The sequence below is a fragment of the Pyrgilauda ruficollis genome, unplaced genomic scaffold, assembly GCF_017590135.1.
Source record: "Pyrgilauda ruficollis isolate IOZ18807 unplaced genomic scaffold, ASM1759013v1 scaffold6, whole genome shotgun sequence".
Lineage (NCBI taxonomy): Eukaryota > Metazoa > Chordata > Aves > Passeriformes > Passeridae > Pyrgilauda > Pyrgilauda ruficollis.
The window spans coordinates 10,463,319-10,489,302 of NW_024527710.1; the positions used below are offsets into that span (position 1 = coordinate 10,463,319).

General features: G+C 38.1%; 1 protein-coding gene across 11 annotated transcripts in view; it reads left to right on the forward strand.

The window, feature by feature from the left end:
- The window catches only part of MAST2 (microtubule associated serine/threonine kinase 2), a 207,375-nt gene that overhangs the window by 37,896 nt on the left and 143,495 nt on the right, over positions 1-25,984 (forward strand). For 8 of the 11 annotated variants that reach the window (XM_041483321.1, XM_041483319.1, XM_041483322.1 and 5 more), the window contains 2 exons: positions 2,495-2,642; positions 5,926-6,068. In XM_041483321.1, coding sequence (XP_041339255.1) covers positions 2,495-2,642; positions 5,926-6,068 — 291 coding nt within the window. Of the gene's footprint in view, positions 1-56; positions 113-2,494; positions 2,643-5,925; positions 6,069-25,984 lie in introns of those variants that run through there. The other 3 variants (XM_041483325.1, XM_041483324.1, XM_041483329.1) reach the window with 2 other exon arrangements.

The window sequence follows — 25,984 nt, forward strand, 5'->3', positions numbered from 1 at the left end:
AAACACAGAAGTTGCTTGTCACATGACTTAGAGTTTTTTTTTTTTTTTTACTTCAGTGCCTTTCCCTTACTTGGAATGTTCTTATTTAGTTGCAGCTCACTGAGAATAATTGGTGAGAATTGTGTGTGTGTGTTTGTTTGTGTGTGTGTATTGAAGGGGAGGGGAATATGCACCTGCAGGGGAAAAACCAAAACAACAAACCAAATGAAACCTCTAGAACACCAACAAACACCCCCAAGAACCTCTTTGAAGAAAGATGTTCCAGTTAGAGCTCTTCACTTTAAGTTAATCTTTGACATTTTAATTTTAACTGCTGCTGATGAGCACAGAGCCTTTCAACACATAACTAGTTTCAGGGAAGTAGCCGGATACTGAAGGATGCTGGGGATATTTGGAATTGAAGCATAGGGAGTGTGAGAGGGTAGGCTGAATGAAGTTCTTACGTAATTTTTTTTTTTTTTTTTTTATTTGAGGTGTGGTAATTTCAGACTGTCACAGATGGTTAACATGTGCCAGATTTCAGACATTATAGGCAAAGGACAGGCCTTATTAAAAGTTTCTGTATGTCTACTTAGAGTAATATACACAAATATAAACATGTTCTGCCATCCTGAATAGAAACAGCAGATCTCTGCCCTTGGCCTCTGCAGATTTCAGAGTTCCCTGTACTGGGGGACTGCTAATGCTGCAATTTAACATTATTTACCTTACTCCCAAGTACAGAGAGAAAGACAGGTAGATGCCTTTTCAGCCCTTCAAATGACAGAAAAGGAGAAGAGTGCAGGCTGCTGCAAATAAAGGACTTCAGTACCTTTGTGGGGACGGTCAGAGACAAATGAAAATGTGATGCTCTTTGCTCCAAGATATGCACAAGGAACCATAAGATTTAAACAGTTTTTCAGCTGAGCAGTGTTCTCCATCCCCCCCGGTCACTTGTTTTTGAGCCTCCCCTTTCTTGCATCAGCACAACTGTTTGCAGCTGTGTGAACTGAGTTCTGGTTTAGACCCTGCGGCGACTGAAAGTCTGACCAGAACCAGAGCAGAAATTGTATCCAGAGCAGCCTGGGAAAGGTGCACCACTGAGGCTGATGTGCAGCAAAGCACTGCTGTCCCTTGAACAATAATAAAGTTACTCAGTATTATGAGGTGCCAAAAGGTTTCATGATTAGAAAGAGATGGGGGTCTAAGAAAGGTTGTGAATGAGGGACTCAGAACTAAATAAGAATTTTATTTCAAATCCCAAATAATTTTTTTTCATATAAAACCACTTTATTCATCTTCTTCCCCTCCCCTCCCTTCCCCTTGAGGTTTTTAAAGTGTGTACTCCTGGTCTGGATTTGACAGTTTGAGGCATAACACTGTAGACTGAATAGATTTGAATTAATGACTTTAGAAATAGATTTTTACATGAATCTGCAAATTTTAATTAAAAACCATAACTGGTAAACTAGTTTTTGATTTAAACATATTTAAAACTATGTTCAATCATCTGGACATGTATCATGCAGGGAAAGATTTTTTTCTGCCTCAGATGAGATTTTTATGAGGATAAGCATGGCTTGAAGTGCTGTATAGCTAAGGAGAGGCATTTGGAGTAAAATGGAGGAGTCCATTAAAACAAGTGGGGTGTTTCACTCTGCAGAGAAGGGAGAACTTGAACAGTTCATCTATATGGGCTGTAATGGAAAGTGTCACCTCTTCAAATCCATATCTGATAGCAAAGCTTGTTGCTCTTCTTTGGGTCTGGAATGAGAGTTTGACACCTCCAGAACAATGAAAAACATGAGGAAAGCACTCACAAGTGGTTGTGCTTGACACTGCTCTGCCTACGCTATTTTGACTGAAATTTTGCTGTATGCTGTGAAAGGAATTCACATGTGGGAGTGTTTCTGACAAATACATGTCTAATTTTGTTTGTAGTAATAACAAAGACATGACACAAAGGCTGATCCTTATCCTAGTTATTATTTAGTTATGCATATGCTCTTCGTAGAGCTATAACTTTATAATAGGAGCTTTGGGTTGCAATAGACATTGCAACAGTTTCTTTATAGGTATATTACTCATAGGCTGGATGGAATAAAGATTGAAGAAGATTGGAGAAAGTACTTTTGCTTTAGCAAGAAATAGCTTTAATCAAAGCTGAGCTTGTTTTTTCAGTACCATTTTGTCCTAAATACTGTAAGAGAAAAGAACTGCTGTAGCATAATTGTGTTTTTCTGACTATTATTAATGGTATTTCTTGCAGCAGTGGTGTTCAAGGACCAAAGTTGACAGGGACCTTGTGATGTGCTTTCTCTGCAGCTATGGGGCACGAGGGGGATGTTAAATGTTGTTTTGGTTCTTTTTTTTTTTTTATTTTTTTTTTTTTGGGCTGGGGTGTGTTTCTTTGTATTTTTTTAAACAGTCTTCTTTATGCTTTGGTGATTGCATGTTTCAGACAGGGGACACTTGGCTGGCATTAACAAAGTTTTGCATGTGTTTCTTCCTCCAGGAGATGATAACAGAGTCCACTCCACTGCGTTGCAGGAAGCTCAGCAATCCTGACATCTTTTCATCTGCTGGGAAAACCAAGCTGCACCGTCAGCTAAGTCAAGATGACTGCAAGCTACGAAGAGGTAGCTTGGCAAGTTCTTTGTCAGGTATGCCATTTTGAAAAGACAGAATGACACTTGGTTAGTGTTAAAGATGCAGCATTGTTGGCATAACAGTCATAATAAAAGATACTGGTAAGTCACTGGTAAGGTGACCTCTTGTTGGCAGGACATACAAAATTTTATGTAAGAGAAAGATGAAAAAAGAAATATCAGTAGAGAAGAGAGAAAAAGCCTGGATTTAGAGTGAAATTTTGTATATTGCCCAGAGTGAAAAGTTGAAAGCTAAGATTTAATATGCAAAGTTAAAGAATGGAGTTGTGGAACTTTAGGTGACACACTGGTGTATTCTTACCCCTTTTAACATCAGCACTGAATGTAAATTTGCCCACTTTGCCCTTTTGTTTCTTACTGGGAAACTTTTTATATCATGTTTAAATTACTATTTAGTTTCTTTTTGGCTTCAAAAGCACTGTAGGAAATTGTCATTCAAAGTAAAAAAGTCTTGTTTACTAACTTGATGTTTTTTCAGTTCATGTAAAATTTGTTTTTTCTTGTGAACATGATATTAGCCTTGTAATTAAATTTAGTTTGTCAGCTGTAGAATCATTGGAGTGAGCATAGGCAAGTAATTACCCAAAAATGGACCAAGTTCAGTAGTTTTCGTTTTTTTCAAAGTCTTTGTTAGTGGGCTAGGGGATGGTTTCACAACTGTTTAAAACTGATACCAGAGTCTGTGATGCTGGAATAGAGCACAGAGAGCTGCATGATCAGTCTAGAATGAAAGAGCTGATACACCCGAATGCCACTGTTATTCTGTAGGGTTGAGTTGCAGCCCATTTCCTCCCTAATTAAGCTGCTTGCCTATTTGCATGTTAGTGCAAGAACTGGAAGAGTTGAAAATTTTCAGTGGGAGAGAAAGAGGAAGAAGGTGAAACCACCTTTTTTGATTTATATGATTGTGGAAATACATCCAGTCCTAGTCCCTCGTCTTTTATCAGAGGAAGATAAATATTTTCATGTTTGAGGTGTTAGGTGTAATAGAATTAAATAAGCAGTAAATTATGTATATTTTATTTTGGGTTGGCCTTGGCTTAGTGTTTTGTTTGTAGTACATGGATAGTTTTTGAAAAATGGAAACATTCATAATGTTTTGTACATGTGTGAGTTTGTTCTCCAAGGTAGGTTAATCACTAGAGAAGAACAGAACTTTATGAACCACACAGCTGTTGACTGCCTGCAATGGCCTAAGTTAGTACTGTAGCTTTTTCTTAAACTTTGAGTAGAAGAAAGCAAAGTAAGTAGGAGGAGGCAGGAAAACTGGAAGGTCTGTTCTCTTTTAAAAACAATTTTTCTGTTTGGAGAATGTAATTTCAGAACAATAAATTCTATATTCTCCAGAACCTGTTGATTCATCTTGATTACTTTTCAGTCTACTATACTTGATTCAGGAAGGGGTAAAGAGCCTGAACAAGATCAGTCTGACCCAACTGGGTAGAGAAAATGTACAGGTTTAGATGTTTATTTTCAATGTAGGTGTTTGGAATGTGTGTAGAACTTGAGGCATGACAGGGAAAGGCTTTAGCTTCAAGTTCCATCCTTAAAATGATTCCTGCTAATTTTTGCCACAGAATCAAATAAGTTTGAAGAATGCAGATGACTGATTGGCTGAGATTTGACTCTTGATGGAATTCTGCCCTCCTGGATTCAGGTTTTGTGGAACTAAAAGGAGATATAACTATATCTTATAGAGACTTAAATAAAGTTATTCTTGTCCTCAAGCATGGGTATTTTAGACTGCTAGATAATGATATTATTTGACTTGCTATTACAGGGTATCTTTGTTAGTGCTGTATAGAGATAAGAACAGCAATGTACATTTCTGTAGTTTTAGTTCTCTGCCGATGAGTTGTATTTATACATTGTCTTGAAAATGATCAAGCCATAAAAATCATGCTGTAAGCAGCTTGAGTGGGACCAGGAAGAGGGTACTAATATGTTGTGTTTCTGTTTGCTTGACAAAGTTGAGCCTGCTCATCTCTCATACACTTTGTCTCGTTCTCTTGGTGTATACTTGGCCCATTGCCTGTAACTATCACAGAAAATTAATCTTTACAAGTTAAAAAAAGAAAAAAAACCCACACCACTTCCACTCCACACCTTTCCCCAGCATCGTGGCTGGTCACATTATGTGACAGTCTTCCAAATATTGCAGCCACTTTTATGGAATGAATGTAATAATTCACTTGTAGTTCTAAGGTGCAGCTGAATTTGTAAACACCTTTCTACCTCTGAGAGAACAAGTCTTTTTCTGCAGCATATTTGTGATTAAAGGTGTAGCCTTCCTGCTGCTTACTGCAATAAATGTCTCAGTCCCCTGTGATTCCTGAGCATGTAGTAAAAATCCATTGAATGCAAGAATCTTTACTATGCTTGGGAGGGGGTGTGTTATTTAGTCCCATAGTCCTAATTTTAAGGAAAAGAGGTATTATCCACTTCCATTTTGCAATGGGGAAATTGCAGTACAGGGCTTGACTGACCAAACTTACAGAGTAAGTCATCTGGAAGCTAATAACTGAACCCACATTCACAGACTTCTTCACTTATGTGTTTTTAACCACAGAAATATCTTCTCTTTTTTCTTTGTGGATGACATTGTACATAAAAGGAAGCTGTCAAGCTCTGTGCAGTCAAAATATGACCTACTTTGACTTTGGTTCTTTCTCTTTGCGGAAATTTACTGCTTGACATTTTTCAAAAACAAGTGTTGCATTGACTAGAAAATATGTATTGAGCAAAAAATATCCATCCATTGTTCAAAGCAAGACAATATTTAAACATACACTGTATTATGTTACAGCTGTGTGGAATGCAATGCTCAGTGTTCCAGTGGTAGGAGAAAGTGGGGATGTCTACATGACCAAGCTATTTTAGAGGAGACAATATTTTACAATTAGGAATGTATTTTCAAAAGAATTTTTAAAATTAGACTAAAGAGATTTTGCCTTTCTTTAGGGCAGCAAATATTGTTTCCTTTTTAAGGTGAGTGGAATATGGAAATTTAAAGTCATAACAGTCTGTTTTTACAAGGTTTTTGGATTGTCCCATTATCTCATAAAGTAAAGTAGATTTTTTTGGAAATTGTTAGTTATCAAACATAATGAATTTACTGGTAAGGCGCTCTTACAAGTTTTAACCTACCAAAATCTTGAAGTTGCTTTTTTTATTAATTGCTTTTTCTTCACATGCTGTATTTGTTCTCAGCTTTGTATCTTGAACTTGCAGACTTGTTTAGAAACAAGCTGATGGTATTTTGGTTTTATTTTTAAAGGAAAACAGCTACTTCCCTTATCCAATAGTGTCCACAGTGGAGTGGGGCAGACGCTGTGGCAGCCTCCTGGAGACACCTCCAACCTGGTCCGCATGAGAAATCAGTCTCTGGGACAATCTGCTCCTTCCCTTACTGCTGGTTTGGTGAGTGGCTCTGGGAATACTCATGGTGCTTTTGTGCTATAAAAAGTGATCCTGTGCTTTAGTTTTTACCTTGTTTCCCCTGTTCCTGCTCAATGAAAGCAGCATTTTGTTCCTGTGGGACTTCTTAGGCTACAGGGTGAACCAGGAAGAGAATATGTTCATCCTGCTTTAAACAGAAAGCAGGAAAAGATGTGTGTTGAAGAATAATTTCTTTTTGGGGACATTCCTTCTCAAGGTCACTTCAGTTGCCTGATGCTTGAAAGAAATATCACTGGAAGTCTAGGTGATGTGAGCTTGGGAACCCAACCACTTCAAACAAGTTTAACTGGGAAGCAGCTTTCTGAATATTTACCTCTGCCTGTTTTGCTAGGGAACAGCTAGGGGGATGAATCTGAAAAGGATAATTCTTATGTTCAAGTAATTGAAGAGCTGAAACTGACATATGCTCTTCTTTGTGGTTTCTCTCAAAAGGTTTTGGTAAAAAACCTTTGGGAAAATATTTTTTGAGGAATGTTGCATCTGCTAAATTAACATTTTCTAAGAAAAGAGTGTTCTGTATGGGGACACACATTCAGGTGGCTACGGTCAAGTCTGAACTGCACACAAAAAGGAACACATGTTTTGTTTGTAAATTTTCCTTATTATCTATAAAAATCTAAAATCAGTGACATGTGAGGAGAAGAAAAATCCAAGGGTAGGAAAAGACAGTTATTTGTGAGCAAGCATATATGCAACAGAAATTGTTGGTAAAAAGTAGATTAAAGCCAAAGTTGAATTTTTTTTTTTTTTGCTGAACATCTACAGAGTTATTTATATAACAAGTTTTACTCAAGTGAGGAATTTTGGTGTGTGCTACTTATAATGCTGCAAGTAACTGGGTAAATTTATGTTACACTCTAAAACTGATTAGAAGAAGTGACCCCTTAAGTAAAAGGGTGTATCTTGGATAAAGCCCTGAGAATTTTTTGGGGTTCCTAGACAGTTTGGCACCACCGGGTTATGAAAGGAAACTTAAATCTTTAAGGTTCAAAAAGCCACACATTTGTGGTACAACTAATTTTGATTTCACAATGAAGTAATGGTAGTCTTGACATTTTCAGATGTGTTACTATATTGAAATTCTTCTGATTTGATTTAATTGTGTTCTATCTTAAGTTGGTGCCTGTTCAGTGTTTGCCTTAAATTTATGTTCTCACCAGTACTAAATTCAGTGGTAACAGAAAGGGAGAATGTTCACATGAACTTGGCTAGAAGTATTTATCTGAGGGGGATTAGGAAAAGTAATATGTTAAAACACAGGCCTGTTCTCTAGAGGCAGATAAATGCCTTGAAGCTTCATAGCTTAGGTTAATGAAAATAACTGTGCTTTAAAACAAAGCACTAATTCTCAGATATTTAATTTGGAGTACTAGGCTGTTGCTTAACAGCTGTGTGCAGCTCAGCAAGCTGCAGAGGTTTGCATGTTACAATTCTGCATATTACTCATATTATACCCTGTGTTTTCAATTTGTGCTGTCTATCAAATGTTCTGGTATGAAACACAATGCCAGTGAGTTATTTTAAAATAATTTCAAATTCTCTGTTTCCTAAGTAAGGCAGAGAAATTCATCTCTAAATCCAATTTTTGTTCCTCTGTGATGGTGTTGAACAATATGGTCACTTTCCTATCTCTGTATATTCTATGATGGGCTGTGTGTTTCATTACAGTTGCAGTTAATTAAGCCTAGACATTACAAATTTTTATGTGAAGTGGGTTTCAAAAGCAGTGACTAAAGAACATCACAAGATGAACACCTAATTAAATGCAGTGAGTCCTGAGATTTTGGAGCCACTTACATGTTTGCAGCTGTTTTAATATGCTTGTGGTATTGAAATACATTTCACAAATTAGAATAGCAAAAGGTCTCTTGCCAGTATAATTAATCTCCTTTGAAGAATAGCCCTATTAAGAGATGAGTAAGTTCAGTAATGCAGAGTGTGATTTTTAATATGCCAGCCTTGACTGCTAGAGCATTTAATTCTTCTATTATTTGTTATAATGCAGTAGTTGGAATGCTAGAGAGAAGTGGAATGTGATTTAGGAAAGCCAGGAAAGCTGTGTGCATTGTTTCTGCTCCCTCTTTCTGGTTCTGCAGGTATCAATAGATTTTCCTTTGCTAAATTGCTTTGTGGCATTCAGTAATGTGTTTTTTTGCTTTCTAACCACTACTAATCCTACAGATTGTTTACTGTGCTTAAATTGCTTTTCCTCTTTAAAATATTTGCAAAGTGAAAAAATAAGTTAACAACAGCAAATCTAGAGAAATTAGTTTTCAGTTTCTGAAACAAGCCTGATAGCTAGGCTACTTATCAGCAATGACTCCAGAACTGGGAATATATAAAATTCTAACTTGCTAAACTATATAAACACAATTTATTGTTGGGCAGGATCTTTCAGCTCATACATGTGTGATAATCTGGATTAATGTGCCTGCACAGCAGTTGCCACCAGGTCCTTGACTTGAGAAAGAAGCCAGGGCAACGTGAATGCTGAGTGCTGTCATTGTGGAATGAAAGGTGTTGATCTGATCTGTGTGCCTTCTAAATATATGTGAGGATTTTAGAGGATGACCTTCAGCTCATCATCTACCTTAAGACAAATGGCTCTGATCCTATGAGATTGAATTCTGCTGGGGAGTATCCTATTTAAGACTTTAAATCCCTAAGATAGCCGAGGAAGTAATCAGAGGAAAACACATAAAGCATCATCGTGGGCAGCTCAGTGGTATTTCCTGCTGTCAAGACCCAAATACACTAAAAAAATTGGGTGCAGGGAATATGTATGGAGTGCACATTTAAGGAACAGAAGGGTAATTTTATAGAAAATTTCTTTTGACTTTGTTTTGGGGGTTTGTCTGAGATGTTACCCTCTCATAAAGAGCTAGACCTTGGACTGTGGTTTTTTAAGGGAGGTCACAAAATCCTAGAATACACTGAGTTGGAAGGGACCCACAAGGATCATGGAGTCCAACTCCTGGCCCTGTGCAGGACACTCCAAGAGTCACCCCATATTCTTGGGAGTGTTGTCCAAAGGCTTCTGGAATTCAGACAGCCTTGGTGCTGCAGCTGTTACCCTGTGGAGCCTGTTCCAGTGCTCAACCACCCTCTGGGTGAAAAACTCCTTCCTGATCCTGACCTAAACCTCTCCTGACCCAGCTTCATCCTCTTTCCTTGAGTCCTGTCACTGGTGATGCAAAAGATCAGTTATGTGGGTGCATTCTCTTATGAAGAAAGGCATAGAGAGCATCAGGGTTTCTAAATTTTAGAAAGGAAAGAGAAGAGATGGTTGTGATTGTTGTAGAGGTAGATTGGGAGTGTCTTTCTTGCAACTCTTAATTTTGACAAAACACAATGTGAATGAAACTGATTATCAGGAGCAATGCCATAAGGTGCTAATATTCCATAGCTCAGCATTTATTGGTGGGCAAGGGGTGACTTTCCCCTCATTTTCATTAAGGACAGGATTCTTAACTAGAGCACTACACTAATGCTGAATATGCTTCTTTATTTGTGAAGACAGATTCTGTCTGTGTGTGAACTACACTAATGCTTCTTTATTTGTGAAGACAGATTCTGTGTGTGTGTGTGTCCCATGTCCTGGCCCCTCACAGAGAGCATCTCAAGCACCCTCTCCAGGGTTTTGTGAAAGAAACATCTGATAATGTGCAACCCATTAATTAGGACTACGTCTCTTATGCATTACTCACCATCTAATGCCTGGAAAAGTTTGGGATGTTCCAGGAATAAGAAACCATGCATGTTCCTTCTGCCAACTGTGGCGATAGGAAAACGTTTGAAGAAGCCTGTCAGTGGAAACTTAGATATGTTTGTGAAAGAGATTTTGAAATTATTTTTTTAAATACTTACAAACTCTTAATTTTCTGAGGTGCTTCCAGTACTGAACTGAAACTTGTGGTACTCCTTGAACTGAAAAACTGGACATAATTTTTGTAAATGAGGTTCAGGGTTTCAGCCGGGTGGTTGCAGTTCTATTTAGTGTAAACTTTCTTCCTGATATTCTGGGATATATTATGGGATGTGATCAGAGCCATTTCTTCATCTTCAGAGATGAAGGCTGCTGACTAAGCTGTTGGTGCTCTGTTAGTCCTCTGATGCCAGACTTGTAAGATTTCCTTGTAGGGTCAGTCTCATCTTCACAGGATAATTTCAAATGCCTTAGGGTTTTACCTTTACTTTCAAACAGAGTGGAAGTTGAAACAAAGTGAAATAATTGCATATTCATTGTGATTGTACACAGTGCCAGAGAGTTAATCTTTCCCTCATCTTGTTCTAGAAGAAATGGTTAAAAACCCAAGCCTCTTAGATTTTGAATAATGATCTGGAGGGTAGAAAAGCCCAAATGCAAAGATTTGAAACAACTCTCAACTGAAGAAGTTCCTCTGTGGAACAACACTCGGTGTGATTTATTGTGAACATTCAGTTCCCCAAACTGTGTGGATTAGGCAATGCTGAGTGGAATGGGGAGAATGGGTCATCCTTGTGGTGTTGGGGCCTTGGCTCGGTGTGTGCCGAGAGCCTGGCAACAGACAGACCTCACACTGTGGTACCTTTGGTCTTCAAGCTGGGGTATGCTTTTTAGATGTAGGAGATAATACTGAATTTTTATGATCTAAATTTTTGCTCCTTTTTTTTTTTAAATTTCATATTACATATATTAGGAATAAAATAAATTGTACCCAATATATAAAGTTCCCATAATAGCATATTTCCTATGTGCAGGATGCTGTTTATTAAAAAGAAAATAAAAATTTGTATTGTTCCTTTGACATGAGGAAGAGTGGCAAATTTGCTACAGGTTTGAGTTAGTGAGTGAGATTATTGCAAGGTGGGTGATTCCCTTTGAATTGCGGTGGAAGTGGAATCCAAAGGCTGTGCTTTCCTCGAGCCCGTGCAGGGGTCTGTGGGGCTGGGTTGCCATCTGCTGGTGTGCCGGGGCTGGGGACAGGAACCGAGAGCTCCACCATCCAAGTGAGTTTTTGTCAAACGGCGTTAGGACCCTGTAATCATCAGTGATTTTACAGCACGGCTGTTTTCTTTCTGGGATCGTGTCCCACAGCAATCCCTTGTTAATAACTGCCCTTTTTCTTTTAGCTGGAGTATGAATTCGCTTTGTAATGCCGTGCTGTGGTTTGCAGCATCCTTTTTCTGGTAACAGAGACATGATGGTTGGGACATTTACGAACAAAAAAAGATTTAAAAAAAATATTATTTGTGGCCGATTTCTAGAAATAAAACCGGGAATTTTTGGGTGGCGGCTGTGTGAGCTGCGCTTCGGCCTCTGGCCTGGCGGTGGCGCTGCAGCCCCGGGCGTCTCACGCGCTGCGCTCCCACCGGGAATGTCGGCCTGGCTCTGGGACAGCCGGGCTGGGCACCGGCGTCTTTCCCGCAGCTAAAGGAGACCTTAATTCTGTGTTGTTCGTCAGCTCAGTACCGGAATTAATAATTCAAGAGGCCTGGTGAAGTGCAGTGGAGCTGGAAGTTCCAGCTTCAAAACCTCTCCTAGTTCTAAAGGGAAATTCCATCTCCACAACTCCCGCTTAGTCCCCAGCGCTTTAATGGGTTTGCTGTTTATTATTTAGGATCTCTGCGCTATGCAGAGATGGTTAGTGGTTATTAAACCGCTGTAGGGCTGTTAAACTCACAGGGATGAGGTCTTGGAAGGAATGGGGGTGGCAGACACCAGGTACAACATCTGCTCTCCCACCACACTCTCCACCTCTGCTCCTTACGTGTGCTGGCAGTGAGGTGAGTGCATGGAGCTTAGAGTTCCACCTGACAAAATAATTAGATATAATCTCTTTTAATTGAAAAATGCAGCACTAGTTCAGGGACAAATCATTAATGCCAGTCGTGCATAGTGCTACCATCCTGTGGATTGCCTGGATACTTCTTACAAAAGCAGGCGTTTGAATCTGACGGGAAAACTTCATTTACATTTGTGTCTTCTAAAACACACAGCTGCTCTTTTCCCAGAATGTTTTGTCAGAGATAATGTTACTTTTTGTTTGCATTTTAGATGGCAACATGTTGGCTATTTAAATGTTGCTCAATACAGATAAAAATAGTTTTGTTTAAGAATAATCCTGAAAGTTATGAGTGATGAAGGTCATAAATTATTTCATTTTTTAATTTACTATTAGGGAGTAGAGAACATTCAATACTTGACTATACAAGTAGGATTTCATATTTTTATCTTGGTAGAAAAGGAAAAGACAGCAGGAACTATGGCTGCATGAATGAAGGGATTTTATTACTGTACGAAGGCATGGAAATTGCATTTTAAATTGGCAGTTGTAATAACCTGAGTTAGGATGTAGTGGATTTCCAAATTAAGACCACGTGTGAAGTCTAAGTTTGTGCATACTAATTAGATATTTGCATGGACATATGCTGCAGGGTCTGTTGGTGAATCTTTGGGGACATTATCAATTTTGGAATTTGGGCAGGGCCTGAGAAAGAAGTATGGAGCAAGTTCTAGACATTTGGCAGTGTTTAGAGTGCTTGCTGGGACTTACCTTTGTCACAGCTTTTAAGGTGTCTCTGGTAGGAAACCAAAAATGGATGTGCTGTGACTCTGTGTTTTCATGATAGATTCAGGACACTTGCTTCACACTGGCATCCAAAAGCGATAGTCCTGATTGGTTTTTCACTAGGAAACTTCATTCTGAATAATTCATGTAAAGAACAGAAAATTTTTGTGATAAACTCTGTAGTTATATTTACTATGTAGTGCATATTACTAAAGCACAGTCAGCATCTTGCTCTGAAGAAACTTCAGCATATTACTTAAAACACAGTCAGCATCTTTTTGCTCACTTCAGTTAAGTGAATTCCATTTTGGAGTGGACCCATTGGCTTAAAGGAGGTTTGCATATTTGAAAGAAAATGTGAACACCCTTCTGTGTAACCTGAGGCTTGTCATTGTAGGAAATATGAATTCATAAAACTTGCCTTGTGATAATTGTTAGGCACTAGACTGTCAGTTTGAATGATTGCAGTTCTCATTATCTTCAGATGCTGCATGTTATTTTTTTTGTCTGTGAATATGTTGAATTGATTTTTGGCACATGCAGTCACTTCTCTTCCTGACAGCAGCACTATTGTAGGTGTAAAGTGAGAAACTGCTGTAGTGTGCATGGAAAATTAGCTATTTTGCTTGGGGAACTAGGGCGAACTTAAAATACAGTTATTCAGACTGTCTTGAACACACTCTGTTGAAGAGAGAGGCTTTGTTCCTTGAGTGTTGTTCTGCGGTTCTCAGTGACCTCTCTATAAACACATAGTGATGTACACAATGGAAGTTCTGGGTTTTAATTTAAAGTAGTTGGAAATTTGCTGGTTTTTTTTTTTTTTTTTTGGCAGATATTTCCATAGGAAGGCACTGTGAGATGTCTGCATTTAGTATTTTAATATGGCTGCCTTCTGTGTCTGGTAATACCTCTTGAAATAGTTTCCTAGCATGTGGTAATAGGAGGATGGGTCTTAAAATATGAAGTAGTTTGCTTAAGTTTCAAGCTGCTTTCTTTCAGAAACGCAAAGTGTTTTGAGCCTTAGGACATTTATAAGAATCCCCTGTAGCATTTTGACTAAGCAAAAGCTTTGGACATGCTCTGTAATTAGTAGCATAATCCTCCATGTTTGGCTGCCACTTTTTGTTTGGTCTGTTTTCCTGCACTGTGTCACTTTGGTTTATCCAAGCCATGCAATGTGTCTTTCCAGCAATCCTTTTTCAGCCCCAGAGACAGAGTGATTGTTTATTTTACCACTTTCAGGACAGTGGGAATACAGAGGTTTGTGTGCATCACCTCTGAAGAGCTGCAGCTCAGATTCTTTCCTAGGAGTTAATCTAAAATCCTTATTGCCTCGAGATTACCAGGGTGGGAGAGGTGAAATCTCTTGGCAGAGATAAGGGTAGCCTTGTAAGTGAAACACAAGCCTGGGACTTATGCAACAATGCTGATATCTGAACTTTGATAAGCTCAGGTACAGAGAGGTTCAGTCCCTTGGTCACCTGAAGAGTTGAAAGTAAAGCACGTCTCGCAGACTTTCTGTAAACCTCAGTTTATTAATGGTTAGCAGATGTTTGCAGCTCAAATGGATGGTGCTGTGGAATAATTTATTGCTGCAGTCACTGTATATAGTGTGCCAGTATAATTTTCTTATTTCTGATTTTGTTCATATTTAGATTTTCAAGTCAGTTGTTTAAGATCCGAGGCATGCCATGGTCTCTTACCTGCCCTTGCTGGGTTATTATTGCTAACCCAACCATTTCCACATTAATTGTGAGTTTCAGACTCTTCCCTGGTGGGAACTGCAGAGTCCTTGTGCTGTGAGAACATGAGGTATGAAATCAGAATAACCAGTATATTACCAAGCTTGATTTAGAGTCAATATCTCTAGTTCTTCCCTTTGTGAAGAGAAACTAGGACAAAATAATGGCCAGGCTTTTTTTTTTTTTTTTTTTTTTTTTTTTTTTTTTTTTTTTTTTTTTTTCCCCCCAAATTGTTGTTTATTATAGGAGTAGATGAGAAGAATTCCTCTATTGTGGCATTATGGATTGATCAGAATTATTTTCACTGAAAGCAGTTGTGGCCAACTAAGTACAAATAGTGTAAAATTTGCTGAGAGGGTGCCTTACTGACTGAGGGGCTTTGGCTTTTGTTGTTTATTGCAGTGACCAAGTTTCCATTAAAAAAACAAGATTCTGTGTTCATCATGAATATAAAACGCTTGTCATGTTGAGACTATAGTGTGAGTATGCAAAAATATGTCAGTGTGAACTCTCAGCTATTTGGCAAAGGGCAATGTTTATAGAAGAGGATTGAAAGATGTGCAGGGTTTCAGATCTGTCATAAAAGGATGTGAAATGTAATTAACCTAAAATAACCTTTAAAATATTTTTTGAGCCTGATAAATTAAATGAGCTGTTGAGATAACTTAATGAGAGATTTTAATTTTATACCTTAAATAATATCCTATTAAAATCCTCAAGATTTTGCTTTGTGATGGAATCCACTGAGATTTATATTTTCACAATGACCTCATGATTCAGTAACATTGTTAATATATTTGGTGCATATTTGAGGGTAAGGTCTAGGTTAATGGCAGCATTTATTCTTTGAGTGCTTGAAGCCACAAAGCTCTAATTGAAGACTGGAATGTTCAAACCTCATTATTTTAATGTGGTCATACAGTGTAGTGACACTTAAAGTAGTTATATGATGAACTCCTATGGCAGGGTTCATAATTTGTCCATGAAAACAAATTATTATGTGAAACTTCGAATTAAAATTCTCTGCTTTGGAGTTTAAATAAAACATGAAACTTCAGGTCTAACATGGTTTCTGTATTTGTCTTTGCTCAAATTAGCAACAAGCATTTGCATACCTTTAACACAGAGAATTCTGCTGTGAATTGTTTACACAAAGTTACAGTGCATGCACTGAATCTCTCACACAAAGCTGCCTCAGTAGGTGCAGTGAGATGTTTCTGTTTCAGGCAGTTAAGCCTGCAGAGGAACTTTTGGCAAATCTACATCTCAAATTTTCTAAATATTGAAGTAATTGAAATAATGTAATGGATGAGCTGTTGTCAAGGAAAATACATGCAGTGCTTATCACGGTGTCAGGAATCCAGGGGTTGGAGACAAAGGTCGGAATGTTCATTGCTGCTTGCAATTTCATCAGTGCTGCCAACCTTGGTTAGGGCAGTTTGCACACTGGGCTGCCTCCACTCTGAGCTAGATCCTTTTAAGACCTTCCTACCTCTTCGATGTTCCTAAGCTCTCCTTTCCCTCCTGTGCTCTCCCAGAAGTGTTTGTTTTTCTCCATGGCTTTCCCTACCCCCAGAAAAAACCTCCCCACAGTAAAATTCAGTTCTTCATACTTGATGAAAGCCAGAAAATTCTGGCTAATTGTGAATTTGGGCTGCTTTATGCACACATATACTTCTGCTGTGACCTTCTTAGTTTCTTATCAAAGTTAATTCTTGAATCTTATTAGAATGAAATAGGCTAATGAAAGGGAAGTTTGGCAAGATAAATGATTAGGTGTTTGAAAGGAAAGAGGAACAACGTGTAATACAGCAAGCATGCAGAACTGTCTGAATGGAGAGGAAAAGAGCTATGTCAGCATTGCCTGATTATATTGATCAGGTATCAGCATCAATCCTGATTAAACAGGCAGTTGTTTAAAGTGGTACTTTTGACAGTGACATCTTTTATTTTCTACATGATTACTAGCCTGCTGGCATGTTTACTTTCTCAATATAATTTACATATTGTATTTAAAATGTTGCTGACTGAGAAACAGTTGAATTATACAAGGCAGAGTAAAAAGAAAATCAGACCTCCTTATAGCTGATATGAACATGTATGAATATCAGGTAATACCTACAAACAAACCAGTTGATTTATGTACCAACTTAATTCTAGGAGAGCACTCTAATAAATTGAATGGCTTGCTAATCTTCTTATTTTTTATGATAAAGGTGATTTAGAAATTGGTTTATATATATACACACACATATATACACACACACATACATATATATATATATATATATACATGAGATTTAAAAAGAAAATTGTTGCAAATGTTTGTATAAATGAGAGTTGTTGAAACCCTTGGGAGACCCTGTTCCATGTGGTTTATTGTCAGACAAATCTGTGGTATCAACTTCCCAGGGAAAGTGTGAAGAATGGATTAAAAAACATTTAAGTGTGCTTGGCCATTAAACTTGGGTCTGCAATGAAGTGATAGATATCTCTTACAATTCTAATTGCTGGATTTCTCTATTTTTCCATAAGCAAAAGGTAAACTGCTCTTTCCCTTGTCTTACTTGCAGTAATATAAATTGCAATAATTCCAAGGGAAAGGTATGATGGTTCTTAGCTTCTTCAGTGGAGTACATTAATGATGCATGCCCTTCCATCTGCTGTTGGATTTCTTTTTGTCCCATTATCAACAAGGATTTTATCATCAAGCTTTGCCTCCATCGAGTGCAGTCTCCATCTGAGAATAGTCATGGACATTTGTTCGGAATGGTCTGCTCCATTTTTCCTTGCACATCAGGAAACATCCCCAATAGTTTGGGTGTTTAGAAGTAGGTAACCATGGAGCAAGCCATGAAAGGTTGTTTGAGCTCCATTTTGTGTTATGTAAAAAGGATAAAGTTGATTTAACTCCATTTCACCTCAGCTACATTATTGAGCTTATGCTTTGTGTTATAAGCCTCTGTTCCGTGTTGAATCCCCTAGATCAGAGTAGTAGAAAGCATACAATAATGCTCACTGCCCATAAGTGTAATTACTACACTACTGTATGTTTTACAGATAATTAATCCCCCAAAATGCTCAAATTTTGTCATGACTGTGCTGAGGACTGCCTGTCACATTCACATGCAGTTTTGTGTCCAATATCCTCTCCTCAGACTGCATGGGAAGGGTTGTGGAGGCTGGGACTGTGAGTGGGTGGTGCTGCATGTTTAAAGACCCTGCTCTCTGCTCCCTTTTGAAACAGGCAAAGCACACACCACCAAACCTTGAAGCTTGGGTCTAATTAAGATGCATTAATTGTGGGGCCTCTATTACCCACTGCATGGCAGGGGATGCTGACTTTAGTGTGCTGAGGAGGATTGGACACCCTGGAACAAAATGTTAGTGGAGAATTCACTTGCTTCTGTGTAGACTGGGCACATGCCATGCTGGGACATGATGAGAGCAGACTTTACATGTTCAGTGATGGTTTCAAGCTCTAGCAAAGATCCCGTGGGAGGAGGAGCTGTTTGTGTCCTTATCACTCCTCAGTTCTGGTTCAAAAGGTAAGTCAAAAAAAGCCACCCTAAAAGCTGAAATAGAAGTAGAGGTATGCAAAGTTAAAAACAGTAAAAAAACAACCTGCTTTGAGTTTCAAAAAGATGAACCACTTTAGAAAGAAAAGTGTGAAGAACAGGGAACATCAGGGAAGAGACCTGCATCTTTATAGTCTTCACAGAACTGAATTATGTTCCCCTATCCTACCTATGAATAAGAATTAAGAATGGTTAAAAGGAAAGCAGGAGGCTGAGGAACAGACCAAAGTAGGTTGTTAATTCAGTGAGTAAAAGCAGAAAATGACACAGCTTTAAAATAATTCAAAGATGAAATGTGTGAACTACTATTTGTGCTGTATAGCCAATTGCTTAAAATAGTCTGAGGACTGGAAAATGGCAAATTGAGTACCAGTATTTGAGAAAAGGGATCCATGAGAGATTAATGGAGTTAAAATTGCAGATGTTCCCTTCATGCTGTAGTTGCCTAAATCCTAATTCCTGTGAGTGTAATTTACCATTTGGTTGCATTATCACAGTACGTGCACAGAGCAGGTCATTCAGATCACCCTGACAGTGTTGACCTTACTGTTCATACTCTGTTAAAATACATTTGTCATCAGTGGCTTTATTTTTAGGTCACCCATTGAAATAATAGAATCATAGAATGGTCTGTGTTGGAAGGGACCTTAAGGACCCTTTTGTTCCAACCCCCTGCCATGGGCAGGGACACCTTCCACTAGACCAGGTTGCTCAAAGCTTCATCCAGCCTGGCCCTGAACACTTCCAGAGATGTGATATCCACAACTTCTCTGAGCAACCTGTGCCAGCACCTCCCCACCCTCACAGTGAATAATTTCTTCCTCATATCTAATGTTATATGCATGGCTGTTCTTTTGACATAGAAAGGTCATATTCCCTAGCAATTCTTCTGACAGCTACTTTTGAAAATTCAATTGATTGGCAGGTTCTTAACCCAGAAAGTTTTGCTGTTTCTGGAGACACATTTTCTTTAGAAATGTAGTTTTCAGTCAAGCTGTAAGCTTGGAACAATTCAGAGCCTGATGTTTACATGTTTATTTGATCAGCAGAGACAGTAATTTAAATAGCCCAACCTCTCCCATCCAAAAGCACCTAAGAACTCTTCTCAGAAGCCACAGTGATTTATTTGTAACCTTTTTTTTTCCCCTATTAAAATCTCAATAACTAATGCTATGATGCTTCTTCTACTTGTTCTTTGGAAAAGCTGATACAGGACTGAAATAATTATTTTGCCTTGGACATTGTCCTAGCTGCTCTGAAACCTCCTCGATAAGCTGCTTACTTGTTTGGCTGGGCAGGAATGGACTTTGGCTTTTCCTCTGCTTCCTGTTGCAAAAGCAGCTTTGAAGGCAGTTCTGAGAAGGAAAGGGAGCTGCTAGCGTGGGAAATTCAGGAGCACAGGACAGAGCAAATCAACTACAATCAACTGATAATGCTGATGTCTGATAACTCAGAGGTATATTTAGAATGCTGCTGCTGTTTTCATGTTTGTCTTTTGTTGTCCATTGCAGCTCACACTTGCATTTAGTTGCTTTCTACTTCAGTGACTTCGGAAGGAAACCTAAGGAGACAGGGGCTTCTTCAGCTTCATTAACTATTCTGTAAAGAGCTTCTCCTTGCCTTGAATCCCACCTTGCCTGTAGAGATTTGTGTTCTGCTATGAGATAATTCTGTCAATATAGGCTTGTTTACTTTACAACTTCAGCAGTTTTGGAAGGCTCCTTTCGATATTGAAACATCCACCTTTTGCACTAACAGCAGCATGGAACTGTGAATTGCAACTGATGATTGTCAGTGTTTGTTTATTCTAGGAAGACCTAATGGTTTGGTAGAATTGAATTCTCTGTTTTCTAATGTAGTTTCCTGTGTTAATTGGTTTCTTGCTGGATCCTCTCAGCCTCACTGTGATACCAGCCTTCTGAGAAGCTTATTCTGTGGATGCATTTAGAAAAGGCTCTCCTCCCTTCATGGAAAGAATTTTCTCTAGGGATTCTGCCAAGTCTCAGAAGACCAAGAAATGATATGGTTTTGTATTTAAGTGTAATCAAACTGGCATTCATGATCATTTTGTCTCTTTAGAGCAGGAACAGATCTGTAGATGAATATATATTTTTGGCATTGGCTTTAACCAAAATTGAAAGTAATGGTAAAATCATCCTGACTGCCAGAAACACTGAACAGCAGGAGGGAGTCAAAGTTTCTCCAATTGTTCCTTCTTTCCTGGTAACTTCCAAACTGCTGGCCAATTTCATCCAGGCTTGAAAAGAATAAGAAATGTCAAAAATAACTGTAATTGCAATAGAATAAGAATTGGAAGTGAGTAGGAGACACCCCCTCACATTCTCTCAGTGACAGTCAGTTTGTTGTTTATTGTGCTTTGGCGGCTCTGGTTGACACTCAAATATGACAGTGCTGGATTAAATGGGGGAGGTGCTGGCTCCAGCTGGGTGGAAGTAAAGTAGGAGAGCCAGAGTTACCTCTGTCAGGGCTATGGGAGGGAGCAAGAGACAAGAAGCCAAACTCAAGTCTGTAAGAAATTGGGCATCTTTATTCCTTCTTGCTGAAGAAGCAGCTTGTTTATATTGCAGTAATGAAAGAATCTGGCATCCTTCTGTTTCCAAGAACATGGATGTTCATGACGTAACTCTGGGCAAGGTTGGAAGGGCAGCTTTTGAAATGCTTCCCTGTTGTCAGTTTGGCATGTTGCTTTTGCTGTGGGAGGAGTGGTGGGATGCTACTCCAGCAAACTGAAGATCTTTCCATGTGATTGCCTTTGCAGTGTCCTGTGGTTGTCCCAGCCTGGGACTGCACTGCAGGGGCAGCACAAGGAAGTGATGGATGTAAATCTGACCTTCCAGAAATGAGGGAAGGGAACCCTCATGTTCTGGTTGTGCATATTGAAGCTGAGCGTACTTGTGGCATCATCTGCAGTTTATTTCTTTGCTTTTCACACTAACAACATTACAAAAATTAGTATTCTACAAGCTTGAAAGACAGACTATTATCTAATTGGCTTTTGGTTAGGAGGATACTGATTTCTAGGTCAATGTAAAACAAATGAGCATTTAAATTGAAGAGGAGCAGCTGTTCCAAAGCCCCTTTCCACAGTGCCTGGTTTTGTTAAGGATAATTATGTCTAATTTTAAATTATGATAGCTTTGAGTATTGAGCTTTGCCTTGTTACATCCACTATCTCATTCTCCTTCATCAGTAAGAATGTTCTATCATGGAGCTAGGTTTCTGATTGGATTTATTTTTCTGGGCCTTTTGAATTATGAAGAGAAATGCAGCTTTAAGGATGGGGTTTTCAACACTTTCATGCCAATGTTACCACACTCACATTTTATTTTTCGAGGTCTCAAAACTGCTACAGCATGTCTGATTCCTGTGGAAAGATACTGCTGGGAAAATACATATTTATGTAAATGTGTAAGATTTTTGTTCATATTTTTAGCTTGACTATGGAAACGTCAGACTCTAGTGCTGAAAAATCCAAGAAAGCTCTTGTCAGCCTTGGAAGGAAACATATGCTAAAGATGTCCTGTGGATTACATACTGCATGTTTCAATTAACACATTGATATTCTCTGTCAGTTCTAGAGACAAAAAGCCCAGGTGACAATTCAAATTATGCATGAAAATAACATTTCAATTTTTACTGGTAAGCTCAGTTTTTTTTTAAACAAAGAACAAAAGATTTCAACTGTTGTGGTCAATGTTACATCAGTAACTCAGTAGTATGTCTGAATTCTTTAAGGAACATATATTGTAAAGATACTGCTGCTGCAATGGAGTACATTTGTTTTTCTGAAACATTTGCTGCTGGACATGTATTGTGTCACACGTAAGAATTTTGTGTTTGAATTTTATTTGGAGTAAAGTGTAACTGTATCAAGAAATGCGAAACATATATATTTGACTATTAATCTGAAATCCAAACATTTTTTATCTGCTACTTTTATGGAAGGAGATACGTTTTCACATGCCTTTTAAAATAATTATTGTCACACTTTTCCTCTGAGAAATATTCTTTGAGTCTTTTAAGTCAACAGTTTTGCTGTCTTCTGTTTCTTCTCTCCTGACTGAATGTAAATGGTTCTATTAAAAAACACCAAAAAAGTTTCAAGGATTGCCAAATTACCATTATGTCTCTAGTATTTTTTAAATGAAAAATAGCTTTCAAATGAAAAAAAAAAATATCAGGAGAACTCATAAAAATGGGAGGTCGGATGCACATCCTGGAGAAAAGGGAGATTTGAAAAAAAAAAAAAATCATTGTACTGTAAATCTTTGAAATCCTGAATGAATTTATTATTTTTACCTTTCTTTCTGTTTTTGTTCAAGTTTAGTGGATAAATGTTGGAAAGAAAGGATATCTATAAAAAAGCTTTTAACTTTTCCAGCACTTTAAGGAGATGACAAAATTGTGAGAAATCAATAGCAAAGTTTTGTCTGAGACCAGAAACGGAAGAATAAAAACCTGTCAGAATCCATCAGTAAAAAACTGCTGTGAGATGTCTCCCTAGATATCGATGTAAGCTTAGTCAGGTATAAACAAGGAGAGTAGGAGAGAATAAAGCCCTCTAACTCCAAATGTTTTGGCTTGTCTTCAAGTATTTATTTCAAAGGCAGTGTTTAAGTGTATATCATGTTGGTCTTAAGCCAGCAAAATGGTACAACCTTTGGAGTCTTGTTTAAGCACTTTAATGTCAGCTGGAAACCAAGGTAAAATTCATGGTATATTGAAATGAATTGTATGTGGATTAAGATGGAAATATATATGCAGTGCTGTAGACTCTGTTCTGAGCAAAATAATTAAAGAAAAAGCAGTGGAGTTTCATGGCATTTTTCCTAATGGATTTTTTCTTAATGACAGTGTGAATCATTGTTTGTAACTATTTTACCAGGGTAATAGAAGAGGTTCCTTGACTCATAAAACATCAAGTGTTTGTTTTGAAGAAATGAGTGTCCAAAATTACAAATATCCTACAGAGACAAGTGGGAGGAAGATACAGTGAAATACAGCTCTTTTTGGTCTTACACCTCTGCAATTTGTTGTCCTTAAAACTCTTTAATTGAAAAGTGCCATCTTTTTATAAAAATTGTCTAGCTTGTACTTCAAAGTCAAATGTGGCTTTATTGATGAAGTAAGAATTGGAAGCAGAAGTTTGGGAGGAGTTGACAGGAAAGGGAAGTGTGTATATGCAAACCACTGCTGTATGGTGAGGCTGCAGGAAGAACAGTGCTGGTCAGGAGTGCGGATAGTGGAGGAAATCTTTTGTGGACGCTAAAATTTTGGGAGTTTTTATCAGTGTGTGTTTGCAGGAGATATGAGGTGCATCTGTAATTTGTAGCTTTATAGAGCCAGTTTCTAGGGCAAAATAGCTTCTGGGCTAACTGGATTCATAATGTCTTTCCTGTGGGATTCTTGAACCTACAGGCTTTGTTTCCATAAACTTTTCAGTAAATGTCAATAGCTTCATTTGGGAAACACACAAGCTGGTATTGAGTCCTTGAGCTTTGGGTTTATTGCCATTCTAACTGGAGTTATTAATTGCTGAGGTTTAAGTCCTAACATCTGAAGCATGAGGATTGTCTTATAATGAACTAAGAGAAACTTGATTTTGGTAGTCATCAAATGTTTAGTAAACAGAAATTATATTTTCTTCAGGTTTAAATTTGCAGCCTATACTGAGAAAGGCTTTTCTGCCTATTAAAACCACGTTTCTTTTAAAAATGGCATTGTATTTCAAATGTAGCAAGAGAGAAGCTGGTGTCCATTCTGTTCTAATGTCAGTTCAGCTCCAGAATATGAATTTGCATAGTGAATCCACCATTTTCTATAAATATTAAATTTAATTGGAGGTTCCTTTCCAAAGATGTTAGCTTGAGCCAAGGTTCTGCCTGGAAGCTGGTGTCTCTTCTGCATGTCCCTGCTCTGTTACAGTATGGAAGCAGTTGTTCTGTAGATGAATGAACTCTTTCCTCCAGCCTTGTCGGCAGCAAATTTACATTTGTATGGAAGATGAGTGGGAGTGCCGCCTTTCATAAGGCTTTGGATGTGGGGGATGGGGCAGCCTGGCCCAGGAATCTAAACCTAACAAACTGGGAACAGAAAATGTGCTGTGAAAGCCTGAGTATTGTGTAAACCTTGAGGATTTTCGACATTTTTTCAGTGTTTCTTTTTCTGGGACCAAGCCTCGTAAGCGGTGGCTCAGGATGAGTTCCTGCTTGTAGTTCATTGCTAATGCACAGCTTTGCTCCAAAGGTCTTACTTTATCAAACTGAATCTTGTAAATAGGCAAGGCATCCAGAAGAAATTCAGACAAGCTGTCAGGCGAGTTTCCTTAGGTTGGCTGCCAAGTTGTGGGGTTTTTTTCTTTTTTTTCAAAAACAAGTTACCTCATCAACCTTCCTGGTTTCAGTAGTCTGTCAGTGTATCTCGAAGAGACACATTTTTAAATCTCCAGATAAACACAGCTTGATCAAAATAAATAAAAAAGCCCCAAGCACTTAAGTTTCAGTTTGACAGCGAAACATTTGGCTCATTTTTTTGCACAGATAAATGCTACCAAAGACTTAAAAAAATGTCACTGAAGTTGTCAGCTTATAAAATTTTGGAAAGTGATCTTTTTTTCCCACCAGACAATATGTTATGTAAGGAAATGTTATAGCTTTAAAGTTTCCCACAGCTTGATGTCTTGTTGCTTTTAGTTTTGATTAAATAGAGTAAAAACTATAATGAATTAGGAATTATGAAATTCATAATTTACATTATGAAAAATGTAAATTTTGAATCCCAGTATTTTAGATCAGGGCATTGGTTCAAAAAATTCCTTGATTCAATATGTAATTAAAACCATTGCATTTTGCTGCAGAAAATTGAAAAGCTGTTGGTCTTTTTAGCCTGATTTTTGGATGGGAGCAGTCTTTGTGTGGTAAAATGTGAATTGGTGTTCATCACAAGATCATCCTTTTGTGTAGTGCTGACATCCTTCACACCCCGTCTCCAGTGATGGGGCCCTGGTTGTGTGAGAGACTTTCTGGTGTTTTTGTAGTTATTATGAAATATCAAAAGTTTCTAAGTGGTCAATATAAGTGGACTTGGACCTCTGGAAGGACCTCCAAATTCTCTGGAGTTATGGATTTAAGCACTGCAGCTGTTGGATTCACTTAAGCTATTCTAGACAGCACACACATTTTTGATCCACAGTGTGATGATTTGATTGCCAAGATGGCCTTTACTGGTTTTGATTTTATGGTAGGTAATGGTAGGTTTCAATTCTGATGCAACAGTATAAACCACAAAAGATGTCAGGATGCAATGCAAGAACCTGAAATGACTAGGAAGTCATAGCAAAATTATTTGCCCTATTTTAGTTAATTTTTAGTTTTTTCATGGATGGTGAGTGATACCTGAAATACACTGCAAGTATCAATTACAATTTAAGATAGGTAGTTTATATTCAGCATAGAAAGTACAATATGCAAACTGAACACAGCTCAGCGATGAGCCACGTGATTCTACACAGATATGTCTTTGTGCATATGTAAATGCACTCTGATATAGTAGATACAGACTCCTTTCTTATTTACCCCCCTTTGCAGTTGCTTTGGTGAGTAGAAAATGTGAGTAATAGGATAATAGCTTATTCAGGAATTCTCAATTATATTTCAGTAAAATGTATTGTACACAGGAGCAATTGCACAATTTCTAAGTGACTTCCTGTGGTCATTGCTTTTCTGACTGTGAAATTGGTCTGTCCTTGGTCATCTTCCACTGATGCTATTTGAAAACCTGTGGGCTGCAGAACGTCTGAAAGAACTGTTGTTTTGATGATACTGAAGTCTATAGATGGAAAACTCCTGTCATTTTCACCTTGCAAATGTTCTAATGTTCCAACCTCTCTGATTTTTTTCTTCTACAAGACAGAAAAGTGATAGATTTTGGTAGCAGGCAGTGGAATGGGGTCTGAATCAGCATGAATGAGAAGAGATTTCTTCTTA